The following is a 25,721-nucleotide window of genomic DNA, read 5'->3' on the forward strand; positions in this document are numbered from 1 at the left end:
TGTTGGGTAAAACAGAATACAATATCTTTGGGTAAAAGAAATCCATATTAAAGAAAGACAATATTGTGTAAAAATCAAAGACCATACCAAATGTGTATATGATATAGTTCTTATACATGTCTACAGTTTTCTGATTCCATTCAAGTTATATGCAAAGATGTAATAATTGAAAATTTTGACTTTAAAAGTGACTGTATAGTAAAAACAGTGTGGTCAAAGATCAATGAGAGATAATTATTTAACCATCATTATTGATGGATTTTGAATATATATATTAAATCCATATTCTACTTAATGGTATGTTAATTTTAATTTACATTAAACTTATTTGGAGTATATTTTTAATTCGGTTTGAATTAGAAAAATATCTTATGGTTCGACGAATATTTATGCTAAATAAGAACAATATCACAATGCTAATTAATTTTGTATATTCTATCATATAATTTTATCATTTTATGCTTACAAAATACCACAAGATACTAATCCAAATATATTGAAATTCATGAAAAATATAAAATATTTGTAGATACATAATGGATTTGATACTGTTTTAAACTATTAGTCAAACTAAATTGGCTGTAACTATAATGGGGATAAAATGATAAAATTTTCAGAATTGGCTGTTTTAGATATTTGACTATTCAGATTCGAAAACCTAAAATACAATGAACAAAACTAACTAAATATCTTCCCACCAACAAAATTCAAACACATTTCCATAAATTTATCATTATGGAAACGTATGTAACCATGATAGTCAATTCACTTTCTATATTCTACTCTTTGATCTTCTTCTCCTATTATCACATTACCTAGTTACCCAAAGAGAAAAACACATATCTTCATTTCATCAATAAAAAGCTCCTTCCTCTAACTTGTATCCATCATTTTCCAATCTCTGGATGACATTATATTAAGAACAATTTAACTTTTTGAACAACACTCTGTTGTTATGGCGGAAAATCTAGAACTGGGTCTTTTATGTACAGAAACCATCAACGTTGGTGATGATGACATGATTTTTGGTCGTGAAGTTTCGAATTTTCAGATGGGTTTTCCATTAGAGAGCGAAGAGATTATCAGAGAGATGATGGAGACGGAGAAGCAGCATTTGCCAAGTGATGATTACATCAGGAGACTCAGAAGTGGAGATATGGATTTCAATGCCAGAAGAAGAAAAGCCCTTAACTGGATTTTTAAGGTTTGATTTTTATTTTATTTATTGAATTTTTATCATCCCTTTGATGAATGATCTGGACATAGAGTGTGTTGGTATATATGAATATTAGGCTTATGCAGAGAGAGAGAGAGAGATGTTGCCTTAAATCTGTGAATATGATGTTTTTTTTTATCAACTGTGAATATGACGTTCATTTGACAAATATATTATATTAAATCTCAAGGCTGTAGATCTATAAAAGATAGAGATGGAGGAAAAATAGATAAAATTTTAATGCATCTCTTGTTCTTATTACAATAGGCTTGTGAGGTGCACCAGTTTGGACCATTGTGTATGTGCTTATCAGTTAACTACTTTGATCGATTCTTGTCGGTTCATGACCTCCCTGTAAGTTCACATTGATTCATGAACATGTTTTAGCCCTTCATCATCTAAAACTCCCACTTATGTTGCTTCTTGATATATGATTTTGTCTTGTAGTATGACAAAGCTTGGACAATGCAGTTGTTGGCTGTGGCTTGTTTATCATTGGCAGCCAAACTTGAAGAAACTTCTGTCCCAAGGTTATTGATTGATCTTCAGGTACGATCACTCTATCACAAAAAAGATCGGTAAATCGTCTAATTTGTTAACGTCATTGATCGATTGAGGTTTTGGTCACATTCTGAATAGGTTGGACATCCTGAGTTTCTGTTTGTGGCTAAATCAATCCAAAGAATGGAACTTTTGGTGGTGAACAGATTGGAAGGGAGATTGAGAGCCATAACTCCTTGCTCATACATAAGTTATTTCCTGAGGAAGATGAGTAAAAGTGATCAAGAACCATCCAACACATTCATATCCATATCACTACAAGTGATAGCCAGCAAAGCCAAAGGTGAAAAAGGTCTATCACTTTTCTTTTTTTGTGCTTTTTGGGGTTAAAATGTTGGAGTATAATTGTGGGTTGTGTGAGTGAACAGGTATTGACTTTTTGGAGTTTAGACCTTCTGAAGTTGCTGCTGCAGTGGCACTTTATGTTTCTGGAGAACTGCACACAGTACAGTTTGACAACTCTTCCTTCTCTCCTCTTTTCTCACCACTTCAGAAGGTAAATCAAATTCCACTTTAACTCTCAAACTCATTTTCATTACTTCAATTTCAAGGAAATGTCAGTTGTGGAGAAGAATGAAATCATTAAAGATGATACATAAATATATGTGTGTGTGCATTAAGCCATTAACTGATGCATTGCATACACATGTGTTATTATATTTTATAAAAAGTTGTGGAAAAAAACAAAGAGAAACTGGTTAGTGTGTCCGGATCCTTTGACTTCCAAAACTAGAGGAGCATATAGATCAAAGACCACTTTAAAGTCTATTATTCAATAGCTGGGTAAAAGCTGATAGGATCTTTATGTTTGTGTTTTGTGTTCAAGAGACAAAACTAAGTGTCAAGCTTTTAAACTTTGTTTTTGGTTTTTGAAAAATGCTTTTAAACTTTGTTGATTCTTTTATTAACTCTGTTTGCAGGAGAGAGTTAAGAAGATTGGGGGAATGATAGAGAGTGGTGGCTCAGGCTTATGTTCACAAACACCCAGTGGGGTTTTTGAAGTATCAGCTTCTTGTTTCAGCATTAAGACTCATGCTTCTTCTTATTAAGACTCATGATTCTTCTTCTTCTTCTTCTCATACCCATCTTTCCTAAATTTCTATGTTTCAGCAAAAACAAAAACGATCATCATTATTTTGTCTGAAGAGAGGTTGAGAAGGAAAAATATTACCAATAAAATTTTAAAATAAAATAACAAAATTTCCAGTTCCGATATTTTAATTTATCCTTAGTTTCGGTTATACCAAAAAGGGAATGTTTTTTCGTTTATTACTGTTAGTGATCATGTCGGTAGTATTGAGCATTAACAATAATAAGAGTTGACTTTTTTTTTCGAGAAACTGTTCAACCTTCAAACAGAGTCATTACGTAAATAAGGCGCGCATTGTATTAGTGGGCTGATAATTAGGCCATTACCATATGTCTTTCGGTTTAGTTATAAGAGGTTATATGAAATTTGTTTTTTTAATAATTGTTAAAAGGTTTTAACTCCTATTGTTATTCTTTTTGGATTGTAACTTTTTAATTACAATCAACTGTTATTGATTAATAGATTCTGATACTCTTTTTAAATATATTATAATAATTATTTGGATAAACAAAACTCTCTATATTTAGTAAAATTTTATATTAATTCAAACAAAATGTTAGAAAATTTTAACAAAACTCTCAACTATAAAAAAATACTCCCACTAATACCCTTTTTGAAAAATTCCATTAATCCCCTAACATATTTAAGGGGTTTTTGAGCTCTTACCTTTACCAACAGAAGTCCAAAACCTATAATTGTTTATGAAAAGCATTTCACGATAAACAAGCAAAAATTATAAAATGATTGAAGACTGGCCTGGTCCATGTCCTCTAAACCTCTAGGTTCGGCAACTAAGAAATGTGGGCTAAGGCTATATTTATTAAAAATAATGGGCCATTGTCGTTCGGCACAACAGCGATTTTGCGATTATCAATTCATCAGACAAAACAATTGTGTTTGGAGACAATATGTAGTTTTTTTTTTCTTTGAGCAAAATGTAGATTTTGGTATACGAAGCGATTATCAGACAAAACAAATGTGAATGCGTATAGTTGTGGGTCAATTCCTACTCGAAGAGTAAATATATATACACACGCAAGAGATATCATACTTCTATGTGTGTCACAGTGTGTGTATGAAATTTGAAATGAAGAACTATTTGGACAGTGGACTAATATGTGCAGACAACAATACAAAACAGATAAACGTTTTATAATTCTTTTATTTGGACAGTAGACTAGGTGAAGACAACAATACAAAACAAATGAACTTTTATAATTCATTAATTAGGATTCGTCATAATGAGTCGTCATAGTCATTCAACTGTCCAAAACAAATACATATATAGTTATATACTATTCTCTTCGGTAAAAGTTGCTAAAAGTTATATAGCTTCCATACTTTTTTCAACCTTTGCTTTCTCTTTTACGCATAATTAAAGAGAAAATGTTTTTCCTTTTGTAAGTAATAATATTGTGTTTAAGTTATCATTTGAGTTATGGTTATTAAGTGACTAAATTAACTATATACATTGCCAAAAAATCACTGATATATATTATTTCTAGGAGTAAGTGGAAAATGTATTCATTGCACGTGAAGCATCATTAGTTTCCCAAATTAGAACAATGTATTTGAAGCTAAGAGTATGGGAATGTCGTGTAATTTAAAGGATAAAGAAAAGTCTAGCCCTAGCTGCTACTATATACTTATATGTTTTACGCAATTTAATCGAATTTGTTTGTTTTTCTATTTAATATAATAATATTATTTGGTTCCAAACTTAGCTTGAAAGGGTGGTGATAAAACCTTGCTTGTGGGTCACATTTAGAACCCCTAAAAGAATCATAACAACACTAAATATTCCACATTAAGAATGATGATGATGATCAATTGATAATTTTCTTGCATGTATGGTACATAATATACACAATGAACCACACCAAAGTGGTTTAGTGATAGGCGGACTTCAAATAAACTCGATTTAGTGATAGGCGGATTTTAAAGAAATTCGAGTTTGAATCAATTCTTCTACACTAAACTCGTGTGGTCATAATCATGTTGCCTTCATTTGAATATTTGGAGAGAAAAATCATTTGTAAATTGAATTTTTTTTTTTTGAAAATTAATGTGGATCTTTATATGAGTTCGGAATACCCCAAATTAAACAAAAAGAAACACATCGATAGGTCGTTGTCCGAAAGGTATCTGCGTATTGACTGCAACCACGGTAAGAAAATCGTGTTTGAGAACATATATTTTTCTGATCAAACACTTCACATCAATAATTCAATTTAGTTTTACAACATAATAAAGCCAAAATAATTGCACAAAAATCTGCGTTGCACTACTTTCTATGAAATTTATTACATAACCAGACTCCAACGTAGGGTCCGATCGTTTCTCATTACTGCAGCAGCCTAGTTAAACTTTTCTTACAGCTGAATAATTTTTTTCGAACATACAACTTATAAGTTCCCCGGCCATAATTTCTTTATTTTTAGTTCATTCATGGATATATGGAAAAATGGAAATTCCTCTACCAAAATTAAGCTTTCTGGTAAACTAGGAAGTTTTAGTAATATCTAAAGCAAATAATTGTGAACTGAATAGACAGTAGCTATATATTAAGAAAATAGTTAGAAGACTTGTTTTTTTCATACTCATTGGAAAAACTAAATACTCTTAAGATAATTTTCATGTTCCGAGAAAATAAACAATTGAGAGAAGGATAAGAAAAAGGAGAAACACATTTAGTTAGGTTTTGAATTATAGTCAAAGCCACGTAATATCGAGTGAAAATAGTTGATTAGCAAACGTTGGTTGCACATTATTCCTTAACATGTACTGATGAAACTCGATCAAGTCACGCGTTTGAAATTCGTGAAAACAAAATTTTGGACCCAACAAGAAACAAAGAGAAAAAGGACAGAGGACCACAAAGTCATCTCCACACTTGGAGTGTGCAGCTTTAATTTAGACAAGAAAGCGTAGAGATTGCCTTATCAAGCAAAAGCATCTCTCTCTCTCTCTCTCTCTCTCTCTCTCTCTCTCTCTCTCTCTCTCTCTCTCTCTCTCTCTCTCTCTCTCTCTCTCTCTCTCTCTCTCTCTCTCTCTCTCATGTGTGTATATTTTTTCATTTGTCTCTCTTTCTATTCTATTGTTTCGTAAAAAGGAAAGAGAGAGAAAAGATGGAGAGGTTGAGACATGAAAGGCTAAATCTAGAAGTGGCCGTGACATGGGGACTCGAATCTTATCTGCCTCTTCTATCCTTTTTCAATCATTTTGGTTCCCTCTCTCTGTATATTTCATTGCGTCATCACTCAGAAACCCTAATTTTCATTAATCTTTCCGTTGGTACATGAGTTTTTTACCACCCGATTTCAAATAAATTTATAGTAGGCCGAAGCACTTACTTTAACTTGTTCAGTTGACGTTATTACTACTAAAGCTTTGGGGAAGAAAAAATACTCCCTCTGCTCACCAAAGTAAGATTTTTTTAGATTTTTTTTTGTTCGATAAATTTTTTATATTGTTAAGGTGTTTTTTTTTATATATTTGAGAAACATTAATTGGGAATATTTGAACTGATTAAATTTTACTGGTGGAAAATTATTGAAAAGTGTATAATAAAATAAAAAATAAATTAAATTATAAACATTTATTAAATTCTTAATAAGCGTGAATACTTTATAAAATCTTATTTTTGGAAACGAGGGAGTACATTACTAAACATATTGATCCAATGGAAAGGTATATCCTTGATTATAGTGATTAGTACTCCCTCCGTTTTTTAATATAAGTCGTTTTACAGCTATGCACATAGATTAAGAAAATCATTAATTTCTTATATTTTCTAAACAAAAACATCATTAATTATTTACCTAACCACAATTCAACCAATAGAAAAATAGAAGATATATTACTATTGGTCATACAACATTAATTATTAATAAATGTTACATAGAAAACCGAAAACGACATATAATTTGGAACAAAAAAGTTTCTCTAAAACGACTTATAATAAAAAACGGAGGGAGTATGAAACGGGAAAAACTAAATAAGAATGATTAATGCACTTGAGAAAAAAAAATAAAGAATTGATTCCAGGTCAGAATGAGAGTCTAGGGATTTGGAAGAACATCATTAATATACTTATGTATGCATGCGTGCCCATATGTCTTATACTCCTCTTCTCCTTCATGCTTCCAAAGAGCCCACATGTCGCATTCCCCAGATCTTCAAAGAACAATGTTACTTCCTCCGTTTTTTAATATAAGTTGTTTTAGAACTGTGCATATAAATTAAGAAATTATTAATTATTTACTTAATCATAAATCAACCAATAATAAAATAGAAAGATATTATCGTTGGGCATATGACATTAAATGCTAGCAATAAATTTTACATAGAAAATCGAAAACGTCATATAATTTGAACATAAAATTTTTTTCTAAAATGACTTAAATAAAAAAACGGAGGGAGTATATAAATACACACTTATACACACATATAGTGGAAAGACGAAGCTGGCTTTGGATGCATCGACATAATTCGTTTTTTTTGTCTAAGCTAATTCCTTGGAATTAGAATACTATTGCAGCAGCTATCAGATGTTACTTCATCTTTTTTTCATTTCTAAGGGGGAACAGATGAATGATTCTTAAGTTGAACAATATATATTTATACTGATTGGTTACTGAATAGTCCACGTCTATATCTTAGCAACTGAACTAAATTTTTAAAGCAGAAATCTCCATCCCAAGGAGATTCCGACCGATCCACATATGAGTCCTACTACACTCATTGGACAACTAAATGAAACGTGTATATAGAAACACACGAAAACATAACATTATTAATAAACATATGTAGTATACTATGTGTACGATAAATATATTACTCTTTCGGTTCCACAATGTAATGATGTTTTAGAGAAATTTTTATGTTTCAAAATATATAATGTTTTGATACTTTTAAAATATTTTAATTTTATTAAAAATTGGTTAAACAATATCATTTTACACATTATCTATGATTGATTAACTTATTTTTAATTTATATTATCATAATATTATTTTGTAGAAAAGTAAGTTTCTTAATTGTTGTGCATTCAAACAAAATATGTATTTTATTATGGAACCGAAGGAGTAACTCTTAAGACACCTAGATAACTCAAGAAACAAGGACGCTATCAAATCGGCAAATGTTTGTGTGCGCGCGTTGAAAATGGTGGTCAGGGAATCATGAAAACACTGTCAAACACCAAGAACTTAAGAAACAAGAACAATGTCAACCAGTGCAAAAGAACCATTCATCAAAAGGATATACACACAAATGCACATGAAAACATTAATCATATGCTATCTCTACTACACAACTGCACACAAAAAACACACACACACGTACGAATCCGTATAAATTCCTAGACAAAATACTTGATAGATTTAAACACTTACGGACACATATGATGCTAATTACTAAAGACCCACTAATAATTAAATAGCTATGCAAATCAAGTGTTTAATAAGATATTTTAGAAGTTCAAAATGAAAAACGTAATTAACCAGAAAGATCATCAGCAACAACATCAACATGAAAATACCAAAATGAGTACATAAATTAAAAAATAAAATCTTCTCAAATATTTTAAGTAATTAATCAGCTAACTTAAAACCCTAGTAGTGATCAAGAAACTCATGCATGATTCATGGTTGGTCTTGTTCATGATGAAACGACGAAGACTGTGGAGGAAGAGTTGGATTCTGATGATGATGAAGTGGTGGCGACGACGACTTACCAAGAGTGTGTTTGTTGTTATGTAACCAAACCTTAAGAACTTGTCTCGGAACACCAGTCTCTTGGCAAAACCTTTGAATCACTTCATCATCTTGTCTCTGAATCCTCCATCCAATCCTCTCAGCTAAACCTAACATCCTCTCCTTCTGCTCTGCCGTGAATTTAGTTCTAAACCTCTTCCTAATCCCTCCTGCCTCCGCTGAAGAAGTCTCCATTCGATCTTCTGACCTCTCTCTTTGAGGAAGAGCGAGCTGGAGGGGAGGAGCTTGTGACGGTGGTGGTCGGTAACTCACAGGAGCTGGAAGACGGTAGAATCCCGGAGGAGGAGGATGATGCTGCTGTTGCGGCGGCGCGTGGTGGTGGTGGAAGTAAAGTGATTCCTTGCGGTGGAAGTTACGGTGACAGCCACAAGCGGCGCATTTTAGGGCTTCGATGGTACCTTCGATTCCAGCCGGCATAAACTCGCCACAGCCATCCACCGCGTGTCCTCCTATGTTCACCGCTTGGTTCTTGAGACACTCACGGAATCTAAACCTGCCTCCCCCTCCGAGGGAAGAACCGCCGTGAACCACCATAAATCCTCCTTCGCCGGTTGAGGTTGTTCCGGCGGTGTCAGGACTTTCAGTGGAGGCCTTGAGGACGCGGGAGGGTGGAGGAAGAGGAGGAGAGTCGTAAAGGGCGTCTTCTTCTTCTTCCTCGTGAAGATTAATTTCTTCTTCAAAGTCCATTAAAGCAAGTGGAGATGGTTAAGAAACTAAGTCGTTTTCTGAGAGATGAAGATTAAGAAGAAGAAGAAATGACAAGAGAATGTGGACATCAAAGGGTTTATCTTCTCACTCTCTCTCTCTCTAGATTTGGGATTTGATAAAGGGTTTATTTTATTTTTTTGCTACTATACATATTCTTGGTTATTGGAAATCGGAATCTAATAAATTTATCCTCTACCACACTTTGTAACGCTTTCTTTTATCTCTCTACATTGTTTTTTTTTTCTTTTCTAATTTTATACTGTATTTAATTTAAATATAGTTGAAACTAGACTTGAGATTTTTATTCGAGATCCGGATTCGATCCGAGATTCGATCCAAAAATCCGGATATCCAGAGGGGCCGAATCCGGATTCGGATAGTGAAATGTTGGATCCGTCAAAGTCGGATCCAGATATCTTATTTTTTTAGTCTGGATATCTAGATACGTAAGTTTTATTAATAACTATTTCAACATAGTAATATCTATATATAAAAACTAACTTTATTTAATATATTTTCTTTTTTTTTTATAAAAGTATATGTAAATTTTGTAATATTATACATAGAAATAATTAAAAAAAAAACATTATATTTTTTATTTTTAAATTATTTTTTATTTATTTTAAGGATTCAAATCCGGATCCGAATATCCGTCTGATATTATAATTTTTAGAAGGATATCCGACGCCCGGATATCCGAAAACCTTAGATTCGGATAAATATAGTAAAATTATGGATCCGCCGGATAAGGATCCGGATCTGGATACTTTAAAATTGTCCGGATACCCGATCCGTTCCAGGCCTAGTTGAAACAATGTATTTTGTCACCTAAGTAGAACCAATATATTTATTAATTGATCATTACCACTACTTTATAATGTACTTGGTTTTTTCTCAACTAAGTAGTAAAACCAATTAATGTGCTTATTAATTGCTTATTACAACTATTTCATTTTGTACTATTTGAAAATAAATCTAATCATGAATATGAATTATAAAGATGGATTGGAAACATTTTAGTCCAGTGAAATGCTGACTGAACTGATTTTTAATTGCCATTATACTATGTAAAATATGTTTTTTTTGTTTAAGAATCAAATTGAGGAACAAGCATAATTTAGTCACTTGTGGTTTGAAGGTTTTCTGAGTAGCTTCTAATGATGGTATTGTTTATGTTTTACAGTTTTTTTTCTAAAGAAAGAAAGCTGAAAATAGAAAAAAAAATGAAATAAGCAGCTTCTTTGTTTTGGGATTGTAATAAGCTTATCTGTTTTCTTGCAGTGCCGGTTCTAGGGGGTGGAAAATATGGCATATGCCATGAGTCCATCTTAAAATTAACTAAATTTAGTGATAAAAAGGGGTCGTATTTATGTTTGTTTAGGTCTAAAATATTATGCTTAACTAATTGTAATACATAAACAAAATTTGTCCAAGGGTCCAATATAGTTTTAAGCCGGCACAAGTTGACAGAAAATACAATAGTGTAGTGTATGGTTTTAAAATTAAAGCAAAGGATAGTATTAGAGATAAAAAAATTTTGGGAAACTAAAAAGGAATATAATAAAAATGTGATAATTATTTTTGTCGATATGCCAATAGTATAGATGAATGCATTGATTCTTCTGTGATAAAGTGATGGGCGCAGTCTAATCACATCAAAATCTGTAATGCCCTTAATAATTTCAAGGTCTGATTTTTTGTTGACAACTTTTCAGAATTATTAACTAAATAATTCATTTTATTAAATTAATTTTATATGTCTTTTTTTTTGCTAAAGATAATTATTATATGTCAGCAAATAAAACAATGTTTTTTTTTTTTAACTGGAATAAAACAATGTTTACATTTAAGTACGTGTAGATGTTTTGCAAAAGTTGAAAGAAGAAACGTTTGAGGTGATCATATATTATACTAAACATTCTGACAAGTAGTAATACTCATATAAATTGTTTTTAGTGACTAGTCTTTGGTAAATTGCATCATGAATTTACATAGTTCGTAAGTAAAACTTTGATGTTCGGAACAAAAATACAAATATAAAGACCGGGTCTGATGATTGTAAGAAAATGAGGAAAGTGGATACTGAAAGACGTTTGAGATGACGAGTTGATATGTACATGTCAGCTGGCGGGAAACAGCTTTCCTACATGGAGACACACAGAGGATTGGTCTCCGTTTATTAACAAACACACAACAATATTTTCAAATTTAAAACATGATGGATGGAAATGACATACTCTTTAGAACATTACATAAACACACAAGAACATAACATAAGCCGTGCGCGCACCAGAACTATAAAACTAAAAGAGACAGAATAATGTTATCAAACAAGCATAGACTAGCTAAACCAAACAAGTGATCCGAGATATAAGCAAAACGAATCAGTCAAAGCTCTGCGAGCGTGGGAATAAAACTTTATTAGGATTTAATATTTATATAGTTCTGAATTGTCACAACCCATAGATCTAATATCTATTACCTCTCTAGCCCAAAATTCTCATTTTAAAAGTTATGTTGGTAATTCCATATGTATAGTAATTGTATACATTATATAATGTTTCTTATACAGGAAAAATGTGAAAAGAATTTAGACCCTTTTTTTTTTGTAAAGACTAAAAAGCAACCGACAGAGCTAAGATAATAGGGCATAAGAGTAGATTGAGAAAGAAGTAAAACACTGGCTACAAGTGGAACATATAGATTATCATGAGAATCCATTTGACCATTTAATGCTTCATCAAAAAGAACAATAATTGAACTCTTCTTCTTTAGTGCACCGCAACGTCCATTTTTTTTTCTCCCATCAATTTTCTTAAACAAAATTAATATAGGAAATTTAAATAAAATAGAATACATTCTTACTAACAAAAATATTATTACGTATTTGATTGGATATGTATTGCTACAAAAAAAAAAGAAGAAAAATTACCTCAAATATGAATAGCTAGACTAACCCTTCATAATTTTTATTACTCAATAACCCCTATTTATGACTTAGTTAACATCCCAGTTATCTTTTTACAGTTAATCTCGTTGTAGTTGTTTTCTAATCACACTTTACCGAAAATTGATCATAAAATTGATCAGGCTACTTTTATTAATTTTAATAGCTGAAATTGTTGTACAATATTACAACTGTCTTATTCTTTTAATCTATATCTACATGCACACAAAAGCTAAGAGAAACACCTCAAAAAGATATAGTTATAAGATCATCTAATCCAACTGAAACCTTTTTAGAGCTCTCAATCACATCAAGCTTCTTACAGAAGACGGTTCATCAGAAAGCATCTTCCTAATCCTTTGGAAGAAGCTCAACACTGTCTCCTCAGCTTCAGCTTCTGCAGAAGACAGAATGTGAAGCTCACAAAATCAAAACAAGAAAGAGACAGATCTTAAGTTCTTCTTCACTAACCAAGTTTAGGTATAGTGTGTCCACTTGTATGACGGATCACCACCGGCTCTACAAATGATTCCACAAGAACTTCACCTTCTGTTTTCAGAAAATCCCTCTCCCCTGCAACCATTATACAGAATTACAGACTCTGCACTCTCATCATTTAAGGTTACAGACATTACAGGACAAGTATCTCCCATGTCATATTATTACCTATGAAGTGGAGTGAGGGGCAACGAACAGGAGATGAGAATGCACCAACCGCAGCTTCAGGCTGCCCAAACCTCAACCCAGGAATCTTTCCTCCGGATATTAACACCAAGAACTTGACCTTTGGCACTTTAGTTAGAGCCTTTCCCTACAAAAGAAAAACAAAAAACAATTCTAACCACATGTTTCACTCTTCAAAAGCACGTCTCAAATTCAATCTCACCGTTCCCAACCTCAAACACTTACATAAAAAAAACAAAACAAACTATTCTAAGCAGGGCCGAATCTGAAATTTTGGGGACTATAAATATTATTTTTAAAAATAATTTTTAAAAATCATAGTTTCAGGGCTTTTATCTATTTAAAATTTTCCAAAATTTTTGGAGACCAAAGCCAATGTTTCATCAGAACCTGGATCCTAATTGCTTATATACTACCTGTTCTTGCATTCCAGGAAGAGCAGCAGATAGAAAAGCCCCCTACAAGAATCAAAACAGAGCAAAATGAATCAACAGCGCACAAAAGACTCAGTAGTATCAAAACCAACCTGAGAGAAACCAAGAAGACCATCAAAAGGTCCATGCTTTATCATGTAATCCTCAACATAATCCAAACACTCTTCAAAGTTCCTGTATTCTCTAAAACCCTATACACAAACACTTTAAAAGTCAACCCTTTTTGTTTTTTTGAATAAACATTAAAAAGTCAACCCTTTATATATACTCTCTGACCTTGCTAGCTTGGTACCACTCGTAGTACGGCGGGTCATAGAACCGCTCGATGTCCGATTTTCCGGTGGCGGGAAACGGACCGTCGAGGAAATCGAGGTCGAGGTTTCGGAGGACCGTGTCGGGCCATTTAGATGTAATAAGCGAACGGAGAATGAGACCGCTTGTTCTGAACCCGTGGAGGCAGAGGATTCTTGGGTTCCTCTGTTTGGTTTCGGACGACATCGCCGTGGTGATCTTGAAGGCTAGTCTCGGCGGTCGTGATACGGATGCTGTTTGGCAGCAGGGATAAGAATGACTCAGCATTTTGGACAAAAGTGTTGTGGAGTTTGCATGAGCTGTTAGATTTAGATCCATATTTAACTGTCACGTGGCACCTTCGTTTTTTATTATTAATGTTTGTACATTAAATTGTGTAAATTTCTAATCTTGGAGAAAAAACAATTTTGTTAGTAAATCACACACATTAATATGTTAGTATGACTTGCTGATGCTGTTCAGAGCAACCTCAATGCAGGTGATTGATGCAAGTGCTTAGTGTAAGCTCCACAAAAAAACTCAAAAAACAGTTATTTAGAGTACCATTAATCCTAGCATTCCTTTTTTTTTGGATGCTTTTTTTTTTTTTTTTCTGATTAAGAAAAAATTAAAAAAAAATAAACCAATCGCGGACCGTCACGTGTCAGTGGAACCCGTGAACAGTGCAAGCAACAGGTACTTGTGATGTCTAATCAAGCACTCGTTCTTGTTCTTCTTCTTCTTCTTCTTCCTTTTTTCTTAATAAAAAAAAATCTAAGCACTCCTTAACTGTCACGTGGAATATGGTGCTTTTATAGCACCCAAATAAGCACTGATTTAAGTGGGTTGTTTGCACTATTCGTAGACCCTACTGACACGTAACAGTCTGCAATTGGTTCGTTTTTAATTTTTTTAACAGATAAAAAAATAAAAAATAAAAAAATAAGCAACCCAAATAGGTTTTATGGATTAAAGATGCTCTTAGAGCCCCACATTTACTAGTTTTAGGCCATCATTAACCAATGAAGCTTAACCATGAGAGCTTAAAAAATAAAAATAAAATAGTGGGTGGGTCCCACTATTTTCGAAAATTGGGTGGCTTATGCTGCCTAAATAAGCAGCAATTTTGGAAGGTTTTTCAACTGTTTGCGGGCTCTACTGACACGTGGCGGTCCACGATTAGTGGATTTTAAATTTTTTTTTTTTTAATCAGAGAAAAAAAAAGAACAAAAAAAAATAAGCACCCTAAATGGGGTGTTGGGTTAATGCTGCACTTAGTTTGGCAAAATTTGCGGGCGCAGATAGCACAAGCACGTGTTACCAAATGGTCCAAAACAATAGAATGAAGATTTCTTGAAACATTTCAGCATAATTTTCTTATCTATGTATTGTCTTTGTAAACATTTTGTCAGCAAAACCCAATAAGTCGTTACACAATTTATCTAGAACCGGTTCAAGTATCATAGAAGCCCTAAGCAGTTAGCGAGTTACTGCACAAGACTGGTAGTTTTATTTTACAAGCTATTACTATAAGATAAGAGTTTAGTAACCGATTACGTTAGGTTTTTCATCCAACATTTCTTTTGTCTTCTAACGTTACCCATGTCTTAACTTCGAAACCAAACACCAAAAATCTTCAACCAAATATCTACGTTGCCAAGAAAAGTCGCTCAATGCCTCCTTACACTTTTCAAGCCTCACCAAAACCGGAACCATCACGTCAAGTCTAGCTTCTCTCACGTTCAGTTCTTCAAACCTTATCTTGATCATTCTCATGACCGAGAAGCAGTCTTGTACCATTAGTTCTATCATCTTAATAACGATCTTGTTTGATTTCGACGCCGTAGTTTCTGGCCGGGCACTAATGTTTTCGAACAGAGCCACTAAGAAACCGATTTGTTTGAAAATACAATCGGTTGTGTAAGACGATACTCGTTGAATCTCCAAACGCTTATCTTCTGAACTTTCTTTTATGCTTGGAATAACACCTAGAGCCTCCGCAATGTGAAAGTGACAATCTAGATATTGTTTGTACCTAGTCAAAAGAACAATTCTTGATAATCTTAAGACTACATTTATATTTTAAAAAAAATCTTAAGACTATATTTGGTTATTACTAAGACCACATTTTTCCCTATACGACCTTTCAATGATTTTTGTCAATATCTATATCAATTTTTCTATTCTCAACCAAAAGTATATTAACCTCAGTACATATATGATCTTACCATTGAACCCATGGATACAACTCTCTAGTAAAACGAGATGAATCCACGTTCAGAACATTCAATTTTAAATGTCGACCTCCTTCGTTATATATCAAACTACGATTAGTCACACGAACACTACCTTCTCCTTTATCTCCATTTTCTGATTTAGACATCATATGGAGAAGAATGAGACATTTAGCAGCCACGCACACGTCCGTCGTCAAACGCAGCCTCTCCACCACCGCAGCGATGGTCTCGGGACCGTAACGCGTGTCAACAGTCGATTGGAGGAGATTAACGTATTTGTCGGAAGGTGGTTTGTGTGAGGTATGAGTCGTGGCTTTCAAAAGAGCCAAGTCAATGGTTTTGGCGTTCTCGGAGCTACACAAATGAACCACGTTGAGTTTCATTTGCGAGGCTTCGTCTTTTAATATGCCACTCAAGGTTGTGAATTTTCCCATTTGATCAAATTTTGTTTTATATCGAGTTTTATCTTTCTGAAATGTATGTATCTTGAGTAATGTGGGTTTGTGGTTTGTAACATTGCAAGGTTTCATTCAGTATTTATATATATTTTCTTGAATTAATTATAGAGTAAGATAGATTACATATTTTATTAGTACATATACTAGCTAGATAGATTTTCAGGGGGTTAGCGTGCGTTGGTGGCATAAACATGCGCATTAAAAGCTTTGATTAATGGAAACAAAGCCTATATTTTACACCATCAGGCACGTTAATTAATCAGATACTAACGTGCGTTGGTTGCATAACTTATCAAACTCTTGCATGCTTCCTAGCATAGACTGCACTGAATTTTAGTAGTATAAAAAGTTGAACGGCGAGCTGGGCTTTGTGGGCTTGTGTTAAGTGGCATCTTAACAGGCCTAACTGGGCTTTTCTTAGAGATTTTTTCCTAAATCCACATTAAAATTTTGGAACACGCGCCTAAATTGAAAAAAAAAACGCGCTAGAGGAAACTAATACGATTGGTTGATTTTCATATGACGCGGATCACTAAACTCAAAACAATCGTAGCCGTTGATAAGATGAAAGATCTAACGAACCAAAACAAACTCTTCTGTCTTCTTCCTCATCAACGCCTCACTATATAAACAAACTCTCATCGCTTAAACTTTTCTTCACTTCAATCATCTCCACACTCAACGAAATGGCTCGAACCAAGCAGACGGCGAGAAAATCCACCGGAGGGAAAGCACCGAGGAAGCAGCTCGCGACCAAGGCGGCGAGGAAATCGGCTCCGGCCACCGGAGGAGTGAAGAAGCCACACAGGTTCCGCCCCGGAACAGTGGCGCTTCGTGAGATCAGAAAGTACCAGAAGAGCACCTGATCCGCAAGCTCCCCTTCCAGCGCCTGGTTCGCGAGATCGCTCAGGATTTCAAAACCGATCTGCGGTTCCAGAGCAGCGCCGTGGCGGCGCTCCAGGAGGCGGCGGAGGCGTACTTGGTTGGTCTGTTCGAGGACACTAACCTCTGCGCGATCCACGCGAAGAGGGTGACGATCATGCCTAAGGATATCCAGCTCGCGAGGAGGATCAGAGGCGAGAGAGCTTGAGGATTTAGGATTTTGCGTTTAAGTTGTTCGACGATTTGCCTCAATGAATATTTCAATCTTTTAATCTTCGTTTCTCTTTATTTATATATATATTGTTTTTTAAGTTTGATCTGAAGCGTAATAGTGTAAACGCACCAATCGAGTTGGTTATTATCAAGGGTTTGTTTTTTACATCATGAAGTTTTATGCCCACTACATCGTGTAAGAAACAGACAACAATACCTTGTGGCTTTCAGAGAAGAACAGTACTTAAGTGGTTGCAGATATTGTCGCTTAAGTTATAGAATGGACTATCTAACACCATCAGCTAGCGATGAAAACTACAAGAGAGATCCACTGAAAACGTAATCATTCAGGGCTTGGAAAGACTAATAACTATTTATTCAGACCAACCGTAGAAGACACTCTATAGGCTTACCTTAAGATGGTATGTTGTCTTGGTGTTTTTGGGTTTTGATGGGCTTTCAGTTTTCGTTTAGTTAAGTTCAGGTTTATTGGTCTGTTTGTGGGAGTCTATGACTCTATACTATTATTATGGTTGCATGTAACATTTATATATTTGGCGCATTAGACGGGATATGCTATTTCCTCTCTTCTTCTGTTCTTTTTTTTTTTTTTCTGTCAAGATTTTTATATAGATTAATGATACCGGGCCAAGCCCAAATTACAAAATCCGAAGCCCAAACACTTAAACAAAAGGCACGAAGCCCAAAAGCCAAACCAACTACAGTCTAACCGCTATAAACGGACCGCGGCCCAAACCAATCAAGCCCAAACCGACGTCGGCTGGATCAAACGCGTCGAGGAGACTGGCTGCTGAACACGTGGAAGCATCTGCGCCATCGGATCGACACGCGTCGCACACCGTCTCTACCTGACCGTCTCTGCCTCGGGACGCCGTCGGAGCTATCAAACCATGCTTCGTTTCGCCGGATCTCATACCCCGCAACAAAACACCTTCCTTCCCGGTGGTCCTCCACCGAAAGCGTCATCGGACAAACCGCGCTCTCATCCGGACCACCCACTCTTCTCACACCACACCCTCAGCTAACTTCTCTTGTCGGCGGTCTCATAGACGGAGAGCTTCATCTTCTCCTAAGATCTCATCCGCACTATCTCGATTCCACCCGAGCCGACAAGAACAAAACCCTAACCGAACTTTCACCGCTAACACCCAAATTTTCTACGGGTACCAAACCGGCAGCATGGAGCTACTGTAGCCTCCACCCTCCGGAGACAAGACGGCGACGACGGAGCTAGGTAAGCCTCCCCCTCCCGAAGACAGAACCGACGGCGGCGGAGCAAAAAGAGCCTCCACCTTTCGGAATCGAACCTTGATCTAAACGAGCCGCCTCTCCTCCATCGAGAACCTTCCCACTACCGCGTCCTAACTCCACACAAACGACCACCATGCACCATGGATTAGGCCGGAGCCAGAGGTCGGACAAGGCGAAAATGGGGAGGGATACGAAGGAGATGCCTTAAGAAAGCTTTTATACGACAGAACCGCGGTTCCGGCGACGGCACGCGCGCAGACGCGCCGGCCGCTCACCGGAACCACAAGGAGATCTACTTTTCTTCTCTCTCTTCTCTCTCAGATTAATATTGGAACCACAATGATTTTTGACAAATAAACACTTTACCTTTTTTCTCTTCTTCTGTTCACTTGAATCATTTATACTTTTATTAAAATTGGAACACCAGAAAAAATCAGAATGCTTAGTTATTGAGATCTTTAGAGAAGAGATATTATTTTCCAGAAATAGTCCTTCAACATATTTGGTTGAATATGACGTAAACACTATCTCATCTTTATGGGTTGGGGGCTTTGGGGCATGTGCAATTCAATTTGAGTAAAGATCCATAAACAGTCGACTTATGTATTGTATTGCATAGGAAAATAATTTAAACCTGGAAAAGTAAGGGTGCACACTAGCTGCTGTGTACCCTATGAACTAACAAACATTTGATTTTCTACATACACACTTTTTAACTTTTAATTTAATTGTGGGTGCACATGCCCCCACACCTTTTAACCTGGCTTTGCCATTGATTGTAATTGTCGTTGGAGGTTGAAAAAGGGTTCTTAAACGTGGTTCATTAATCCTAATGTTGATTAATAAAGGCTGATTTGAGTTAATTGCGTTGTTGTTTCGTACTTGTTTGTACGATAGCGTGGTTTTTTTTTTGAAATTACGATAGCGTGGTTTTAGATGACAAGAACAAACGATAAATTGCCACAACGATAATAAAATCCAAAACAGGCTCTTGGACTGCCGAATAAATTTGGGACAAATGATATATTGTCTTGTCATTTGTCACTTCTTTTGTAATATCCATATTTTTAAAAGTTTAATGTTTTGATCCAAAAAAAAAAGTTTAATGCTTTCGAGTGGAAAGAACCAAATCGCAAAACAACAATGCATTCTCCAACATCCGTCGGTGTTACAAAAGAAAAAAAAGAAGATGCAAGTGCTCGAAAAGCGAAGATAAACTCTTGAAACAAGAGTTAAAAGTAAACATGTCAAGTGTCAGTCGTCAGGTGACTCATTTACCTGATTGACGTCAGTTCGACTTCTTAAGTCCAGTGATTATATGATCAATTCCTATGTTTATCTAATCAAACATCTCACACTGGCATATATATACCAGGGCTAAATCTTCTGAGGTTAATTGAGTAATAAATATTTTAGTCAATTTTAATATAACTTTTTTGATAATTTGAGTTATAAAAATATGTATACTATTTTCTCTTTAATTTAGAAGCAAAAGCAAATGTTTTCTTGACTGGTTTTCACCTATAGCATTCCAGAGAATTTGATATTCTTACTTAGACAACATAATTTTAAAAAAGAATCACATATGGTGGTTCGTATATTGTCCAAATTTGGTGGGAACCATGTGGAATATATAAGGCCAATGATGGGTGACGGAATGGGTAACAAGTTTAGCCCTTATGATCAATCCTTGTCGATGGTCGAATAGACGGGTAATTTGGCTTTGTCGCTTATTTAGAAGTTTATGTTTGTCCACTTAGGGTTCGTCTCAAAATTGAGTTAAATTACCACACATAGCAGGATGACATATCACAAATTTTAATTCCCTCATTGGTGAATCTTATATCAATTTGTAGGAGGAATACTCCGGTATAAGAGCTAGCAAGTCTTCAATTTGATATCAATATATGAAGATGTTATATTGGCAATAGTCATGTTATATAGTAGGTTTTGGAAATGGAGTTTATATTGGTAATAGCCGTATTAGTAGGTCTTGAATAGTAACATAAATCAAGCGGATAGGTAAACACACGAAATTAAAATAAAAGAACTCTAACAAAAGTGTCGATCCGATTCATATATGAGAAACTTATTGATTGTCGTTTACTAAATTATTAGCAATATTATTGTTTTAAGTATGCACGAGCATAAACATTAGATAGACAAAACTACAGATTAAAACTTTCTTAATACTTAAATAAGGTAAAATGACGAGTGAAAATCCAATGATTGGATACATGATCGTACGGAAGTTTCCTAGGCCTCCGTCTCATTGTTTTTCTAGCCTTTAAATGATCCAAATGAGTCAACATATTCAACCGCATGAATTTTAAAATTTCAAAACTATATATAACAATAAATTTATTAATCATGCATGAGAAGAATATTACTAAACATTCATATATTACGTAGCTGCATGAATTTAATTTTTTAGAACTATATATAACATTAAATTCATTAATCATGTGACAAAATAATAGTATTCGTATATTATATTTTGCAAATTGATAGATAATATATCAAGTAGAGCCAACATTTCTGAAACTTTCCATTACAAGTTTATAACTAACAGTCTCATTCTACAATCAAACCTATATACTTTAAGAAATATTTACGTCTCTACTCTATAATACTTTAGTTGTTAAAGCTCAGATATCAGTACACACGGATAAAACCATATGATATAAGTAATTGTCATTTTGACCAAAAAAAAAGTAATTGTCATTTATAATACTATAATAATCTTCTAAAGTGTGATAACGTCAATAATCTTAACAAAAGTACATATCACTTTCTTTTCACGACCATTTCTCTATATATATACCCCCATACCACCTAAACCATAAGAAACATATATTATCATCATTTTCCCACAGCTTGAAAAAAAAATGTCCTTCATCACAAGCCCTCACTGCCGCCGCCTCGCGGCAACCACCACAACCGCAGGCGTAGACTGCCATAAACAAGTCCGTTCATGGCGGCTCCTTCGCACCATCGTCCAACTTCTCATCCCATCATGCTACTGCACACTCGTAGATCCAAATGATAATCAAGAAGACAAATCTTATCGCCAAATAAAACCAAGAACCTCTTCCGCTACCACAAACTCCTCATCTTTCACCGGAACAATCTTTGGTTTCCGTCGTGGCAAAGTAAACTTCTGCATCCAAGCAACAAACGACTCCAAAACCCTAAATCCAATAATTGTCCTCTTAGAACTCACCGTCCCTACCGAGGTATTAGCCCGCGAAATGCGAGGTGGCGTGCTAAGAATCGCTCTTGAATCAAACGATGAGGATGGGTATGATTCACATCAAGATTATTCTTCTTTTTCACTTCTTACAACACCTTTATGGAACATGTATTGCAACGGTCGGAAAGTTGGGTTTGCTATCAAACGAGAGCCTTCAAAAACCGAGCTAGACGCGTTGAAGGTACTTACTCCGGTGACTGAAGGAGCCGGAGTCGTTAACGGTGAAGAGATCAACCGAGAGAAGAGTGATCATATGATGTACTTAAGAGCGAGTTTCAAACGAGTTTTTGGATCCTTTGATTCGGAATCTTTTCATGTCATCGACCCAAGCGGAGTTATCGGACAAGAACTAAGCATCTACTTTTTCAGATCGTCAAGAAAATGATCTTTGGATCATTGTGTTTACAGCATGGACGTGCACTTGCATACTATATTACTATATTGGGATTATTGAGACATTCTTGTGTGTTTTAGGTTTTTTTTTTCCCGAAATATTTTTTAGCTATGCTTAATTAGATGAAAATGTAATAAGCATAGCTTTTGATGATCTCAACTTTTGTATGTAGTAGTGTTGGCCATGTGTGTTCATGTGTTTCTTGTAGTGCAAAGCATTTTTAATAATTTTTATATATGTGTATATGTTTACATGCATTTGCTTTCTATTATTGTCAATAATTTGGGAGAATAAAGTTAAATAATTTCAGTTGGCCATTATTTTTATTGAATGTGTAGGCATACAATCAAACATGATAATTTTATATAACTAACAAGAAATTAATTATACATAAATTACATTTCGTAGATCGTTCTTAATTATAACATTATAAGAAGTTTTGTTTTGTTTTATGCAATTTTAAATGATGATCACAGGCGAACCAAGAAGTCATATGCTTGAATGTTTTCGTAAAAAGGTATACATATGTTTCTAAAAATCCACGCTTTTAGATAAATTATTTATATTTCAAAACAAGAAAATAATAGCATTTTCTCCCTTAAATAAAGAAAAACTCGTACGTGTGTTGAGGAGGTCAACTAGTGTCGACTTATTGGGAGAATAATAAGAGTCCACGAGGCGAATCCATCACTACAAGATCACTAACAACTTTCAACTAAAATATTAATTTACATACCAAAATATACGTATATTACAAAATAATTCATCCGTGACATTATACTTTTATTGTGTGCTTAGAGAAAATGGGAAGCTGGTTGTCATAGCCGTTGATGATTCCCTCTGTCTTTCCAATGTTCTTTTGTTTTTAGAAAGATCAATGTATCACAGCATTTTAGGTAGTAATATATAATTTTCACTAGATTTTGATCCGCGCAGGCGCGCGGGTGTATATTTTGAAAATATGTTAATATTTGTTTTTCATGTAATTATTAGGATTTGGAAAAATGAATCCGAGGAATATAACCGATACCGATCCAAAAATATAGTACCAAATCCGAACATAAATTGATTAAATATTCTAATTATTCAAAATTTTGTTATTTAGAGAACCGAATCTGATCCGAACCGAAGTATTTGGGTATCCGAATTTATCTAAAAATAGATTTATATACTTATATATATATTAATTATTTTTAGATTTAACGTATATAAAACATCAAAAATGATACTTTTAAATTGGTTTAAATACTTGAAAATATATATAGATAGTCAAAAGTAAATATATGAAATAGTTAAAGTATACTCAAATCACCAAAAATACTTAAAATAATTATTAATTCCGTATCCAAAATTTTAAATCAAGCCAATTGATATGTTAAACTTAAGTATTATGACATATGTTATTCAAATTTATATGTAATATATTATTTTATTTATACATTTTGAGAAATTTAAAATATATAATGATTTAAGACTTTAAAAATAATTTAAATTAGTTATCCAAACCCAAACCAAACCCACAAAGATCCAAATCGAACTCAAACCAAAATTTAGAAACATTCTAATAAGGCTGAAATCTTTGACCCCGAAAACCCGAAATACAAACTGATCAGAACCAAACCCGTATGGGTACCCAAAAGCCCATCCCTAGTCATTATTATATATCGTATTTTATCATCATATAATTAATCATATTTTATATGTACCATCATATAAGTAATCATATAATTAATAGTATTTTATACATACCATCATATAAATAATTACATATATTATATTTTTAAGACTTAATATGAAATATAAAAATCATAATTTGAGTTGGTATTTCAAATTGGGCTTTGTATTATATTTTTCTTATATATATTGACAATATTTTTTATAATGGTTATTGAAAAATAGTTTAGTAAAAATCCATTTTTGAATATATGTATATTTTTGAATCATTTTTTGATATAAATCAAATTTGAATTATTATTTTGATTTGAAATATGTATATAAAGTTTAAATTTTGTTTTATGGTTAGTTTAGAAAAAAAAAATTTAGGCAATTAGATTGACCCATTTTGGTATATTTTAAAAGTGGCCTAGATAACTTTCAATTTTTTAAAAAAACATTAGCCTATTTCAAACAAAAATATATTTTTTTTTAAAGACTGTAATCCATGTTTCCAAACACTCCAAATTTTTTAATAGTTCTATTCAAATCTCCAAACACTCTAATTTTGTACTTGAGTTTTAATAAGATAGATGTATTCAAACTGATAACATCAAAACGCTAAAAGCTCAAGCTCTTATATACTATTAGAATTAGCGTTTTGCTTGCCGCGGGAATAGTTGATGGGTAGATAAAATAAAATGGAAGTTGAATCTCTTTAACAATGGGCCTTCAAAACCAGGTGGAGGATTGAATACTTAAAGATGCAAGAGCAATGAAAACCAGGTGGAGGATTAAACCAGTTGAGATGTTTAACTTATATACTGATAACATTCTTGTCACTGAACACATAAACATCTCAACTCCTAGATTCGGGTTTACCCCTCTATATATTACTTAACATCCTCAATTTCTGATGTGATATACTTATCCCTAATACTCATTTTTGAGATGATGGTTCTTACGGCAAGAAATTTCAGAACTTTGATATTTATATTCGGTTGAGCGAGTTTAGTAAAATAGTTATACCCGGTTGAGAGGATTAAATAGAGAAGTTAAATTAATTAAGGGTTTACAGTTTATAGGATCTATGCTCTGATACCATGTCATATTCATGTTTTTAAGGGCTTCTAACTTAAAATCAATTGGTAGTACATGGAATGGCTGTAACCTTTTATATATTACTTACGGTCCATTTGAATTTTCGATGTGTGATACTTATCTCTAATGCAAACTTTTTTTACTTCTCGGTTATTTTTAGATGGATGTGCATATACATAAATGTATTGTGGAAGCCTTTTTAATCCAGTTGTTTCATCAAGGGTTCATGTTTTCAAACTGTGAAATCAAGGTTGTGAACTTCAGAGAAGACGATTTATTAACAATTATGTAGATTAACAGAAGCAACTTACATGAGATCTTCAACATGATGCAAGTGAAAATAATCAGAGGATCTTCATGAAGCGGTTGCAAGTAGTACAATTAGACGTGAATTCTCATAAATCATATGAATTGTCGGTTGTAGAATCGTTTAGATAATCATTCTCATAATTATAGTATTATAATAAATCAGTGTTACAAAAATGAATAAATATATCAAAATTCAAGAAAACCAAAAAAGTCAAAACAAAAATCTCCACTTATAGACTAT

General features: G+C 33.9%; 5 protein-coding genes and 1 pseudogene across 5 annotated transcripts; 3 read left to right on the plus strand and 3 right to left on the minus strand.

Annotated features, from left to right (window-relative positions):
- Positions 1-955: 955 nt before the first annotated feature.
- LOC125575607 (cyclin-D4-1-like) lies at positions 956-2,826 on the plus strand. The gene is made up of 6 exons (XM_048775293.1): positions 956-1,204; positions 1,484-1,570; positions 1,664-1,765; positions 1,856-2,060; positions 2,146-2,273; positions 2,698-2,826. The coding sequence occupies exons 1-6, from the start codon at positions 956-958 to the stop codon at positions 2,824-2,826; spliced, it is 900 nt and encodes a 299-aa protein (XP_048631250.1).
- Positions 2,827-8,324: 5,498 nt separating this feature from the next.
- On the minus strand, positions 8,325-9,525 carry LOC125605820 (zinc-finger homeodomain protein 1-like). The gene has a single exon (XM_048775284.1). It carries the CDS (start codon positions 9,329-9,331, stop codon positions 8,513-8,515), a length of 819 nt encoding a protein of 272 aa, XP_048631241.1. The 5' UTR covers positions 9,332-9,525; the 3' UTR covers positions 8,325-8,512.
- A 2,897-nt stretch (positions 9,526-12,422) lies between these two features.
- LOC125605821 (esterase OVCA2-like) lies at positions 12,423-14,062 on the minus strand. Its single transcript, XM_048775285.1, has 6 exons — positions 13,694-14,062; positions 13,510-13,608; positions 13,400-13,441; positions 12,966-13,110; positions 12,771-12,872; positions 12,423-12,696 (listed from the first exon to the last, which is right to left on the minus strand). The coding sequence occupies exons 1-6, from the start codon at positions 14,045-14,047 to the stop codon at positions 12,605-12,607; spliced, it is 834 nt and encodes a 277-aa protein (XP_048631242.1). The 5' UTR covers positions 14,048-14,062; the 3' UTR covers positions 12,423-12,604.
- Positions 14,063-15,005: 943 nt separating this feature from the next.
- Positions 15,006-16,671, minus strand: LOC106426174 (putative clathrin assembly protein At5g65370). The gene is made up of 2 exons (XM_013866886.2): positions 15,937-16,671; positions 15,006-15,743 (listed from the first exon to the last, which is right to left on the minus strand). The coding sequence occupies exons 1-2, from the start codon at positions 16,473-16,475 to the stop codon at positions 15,305-15,307; spliced, it is 978 nt and encodes a 325-aa protein (XP_013722340.2). The 5' UTR covers positions 16,476-16,671; the 3' UTR covers positions 15,006-15,304.
- A 379-nt stretch (positions 16,672-17,050) lies between these two features.
- Positions 17,051-17,664, plus strand: LOC106426164 (annotated as a pseudogene).
- A 1,985-nt stretch (positions 17,665-19,649) lies between these two features.
- On the plus strand, positions 19,650-22,465 carry LOC106382875 (protein MIZU-KUSSEI 1). Its single transcript, XM_013822957.3, has one exon. It carries the CDS (start codon positions 21,659-21,661, stop codon positions 22,406-22,408), a length of 750 nt encoding a protein of 249 aa, XP_013678411.1. The 5' UTR covers positions 19,650-21,658; the 3' UTR covers positions 22,409-22,465.
- The last annotated feature ends 3,256 nt before the right edge of the window (positions 22,466-25,721 follow it).

This window comes from Brassica napus, unplaced genomic scaffold (assembly GCF_020379485.1).
Source record: "Brassica napus cultivar Da-Ae unplaced genomic scaffold, Da-Ae ScsIHWf_806;HRSCAF=1155, whole genome shotgun sequence".
NCBI classification, from domain to species: domain Eukaryota; kingdom Viridiplantae; phylum Streptophyta; class Magnoliopsida; order Brassicales; family Brassicaceae; genus Brassica; species Brassica napus.

Bases quoted from the DNA above. Each gene is read 5' to 3' on its own strand.
- LOC125575607 (XM_048775293.1), top strand. From the start codon at position 956: ATGGCGGAAAATCTAGAACTGGGTCTTTTATGTACAGAAACCATCAAC. The intron at 1,766-1,855 runs GTACGATCACTC...CATTCTGAATAG, and splicing joins GGTTATTGATTGATCTTCAG to GTTGGACATCCTGAGTTTCT. The intron at 2,061-2,145 runs GTGAAAAAGGTC...GTGAGTGAACAG, and splicing joins GATAGCCAGCAAAGCCAAAG to GTATTGACTTTTTGGAGTTT.
- LOC125605820 (XM_048775284.1), bottom strand. From the start codon at position 9,331: ATGGACTTTGAAGAAGAAATTAATCTTCACGAGGAAGAAGAAGAAGAC.
- LOC106382875 (XM_013822957.3), top strand. From the start codon at position 21,659: ATGTCCTTCATCACAAGCCCTCACTGCCGCCGCCTCGCGGCAACCACC.
- LOC125605821 (XM_048775285.1), bottom strand. From the start codon at position 14,047: ATGGATCTAAATCTAACAGCTCATGCAAACTCCACAACACTTTTGTCC. The intron at 13,609-13,693 runs GTCAGAGAGTAT...GTTTGTGTATAG, and splicing joins AGTGGTACCAAGCTAGCAAG to GGTTTTAGAGAATACAGGAA. The intron at 12,697-12,770 runs GTTAGTGAAGAA...TGTCTTCTGCAG, and splicing joins ACACACTATACCTAAACTTG to AAGCTGAAGCTGAGGAGACA.
- LOC106426174 (XM_013866886.2), bottom strand. From the start codon at position 16,475: ATGAAACCTTGCAATGTTACAAACCACAAACCCACATTACTCAAGATA. The intron at 15,744-15,936 runs GTAAGATCATAT...TCTTTTGACTAG, and splicing joins TTGTATCCATGGGTTCAATG to GTACAAACAATATCTAGATT.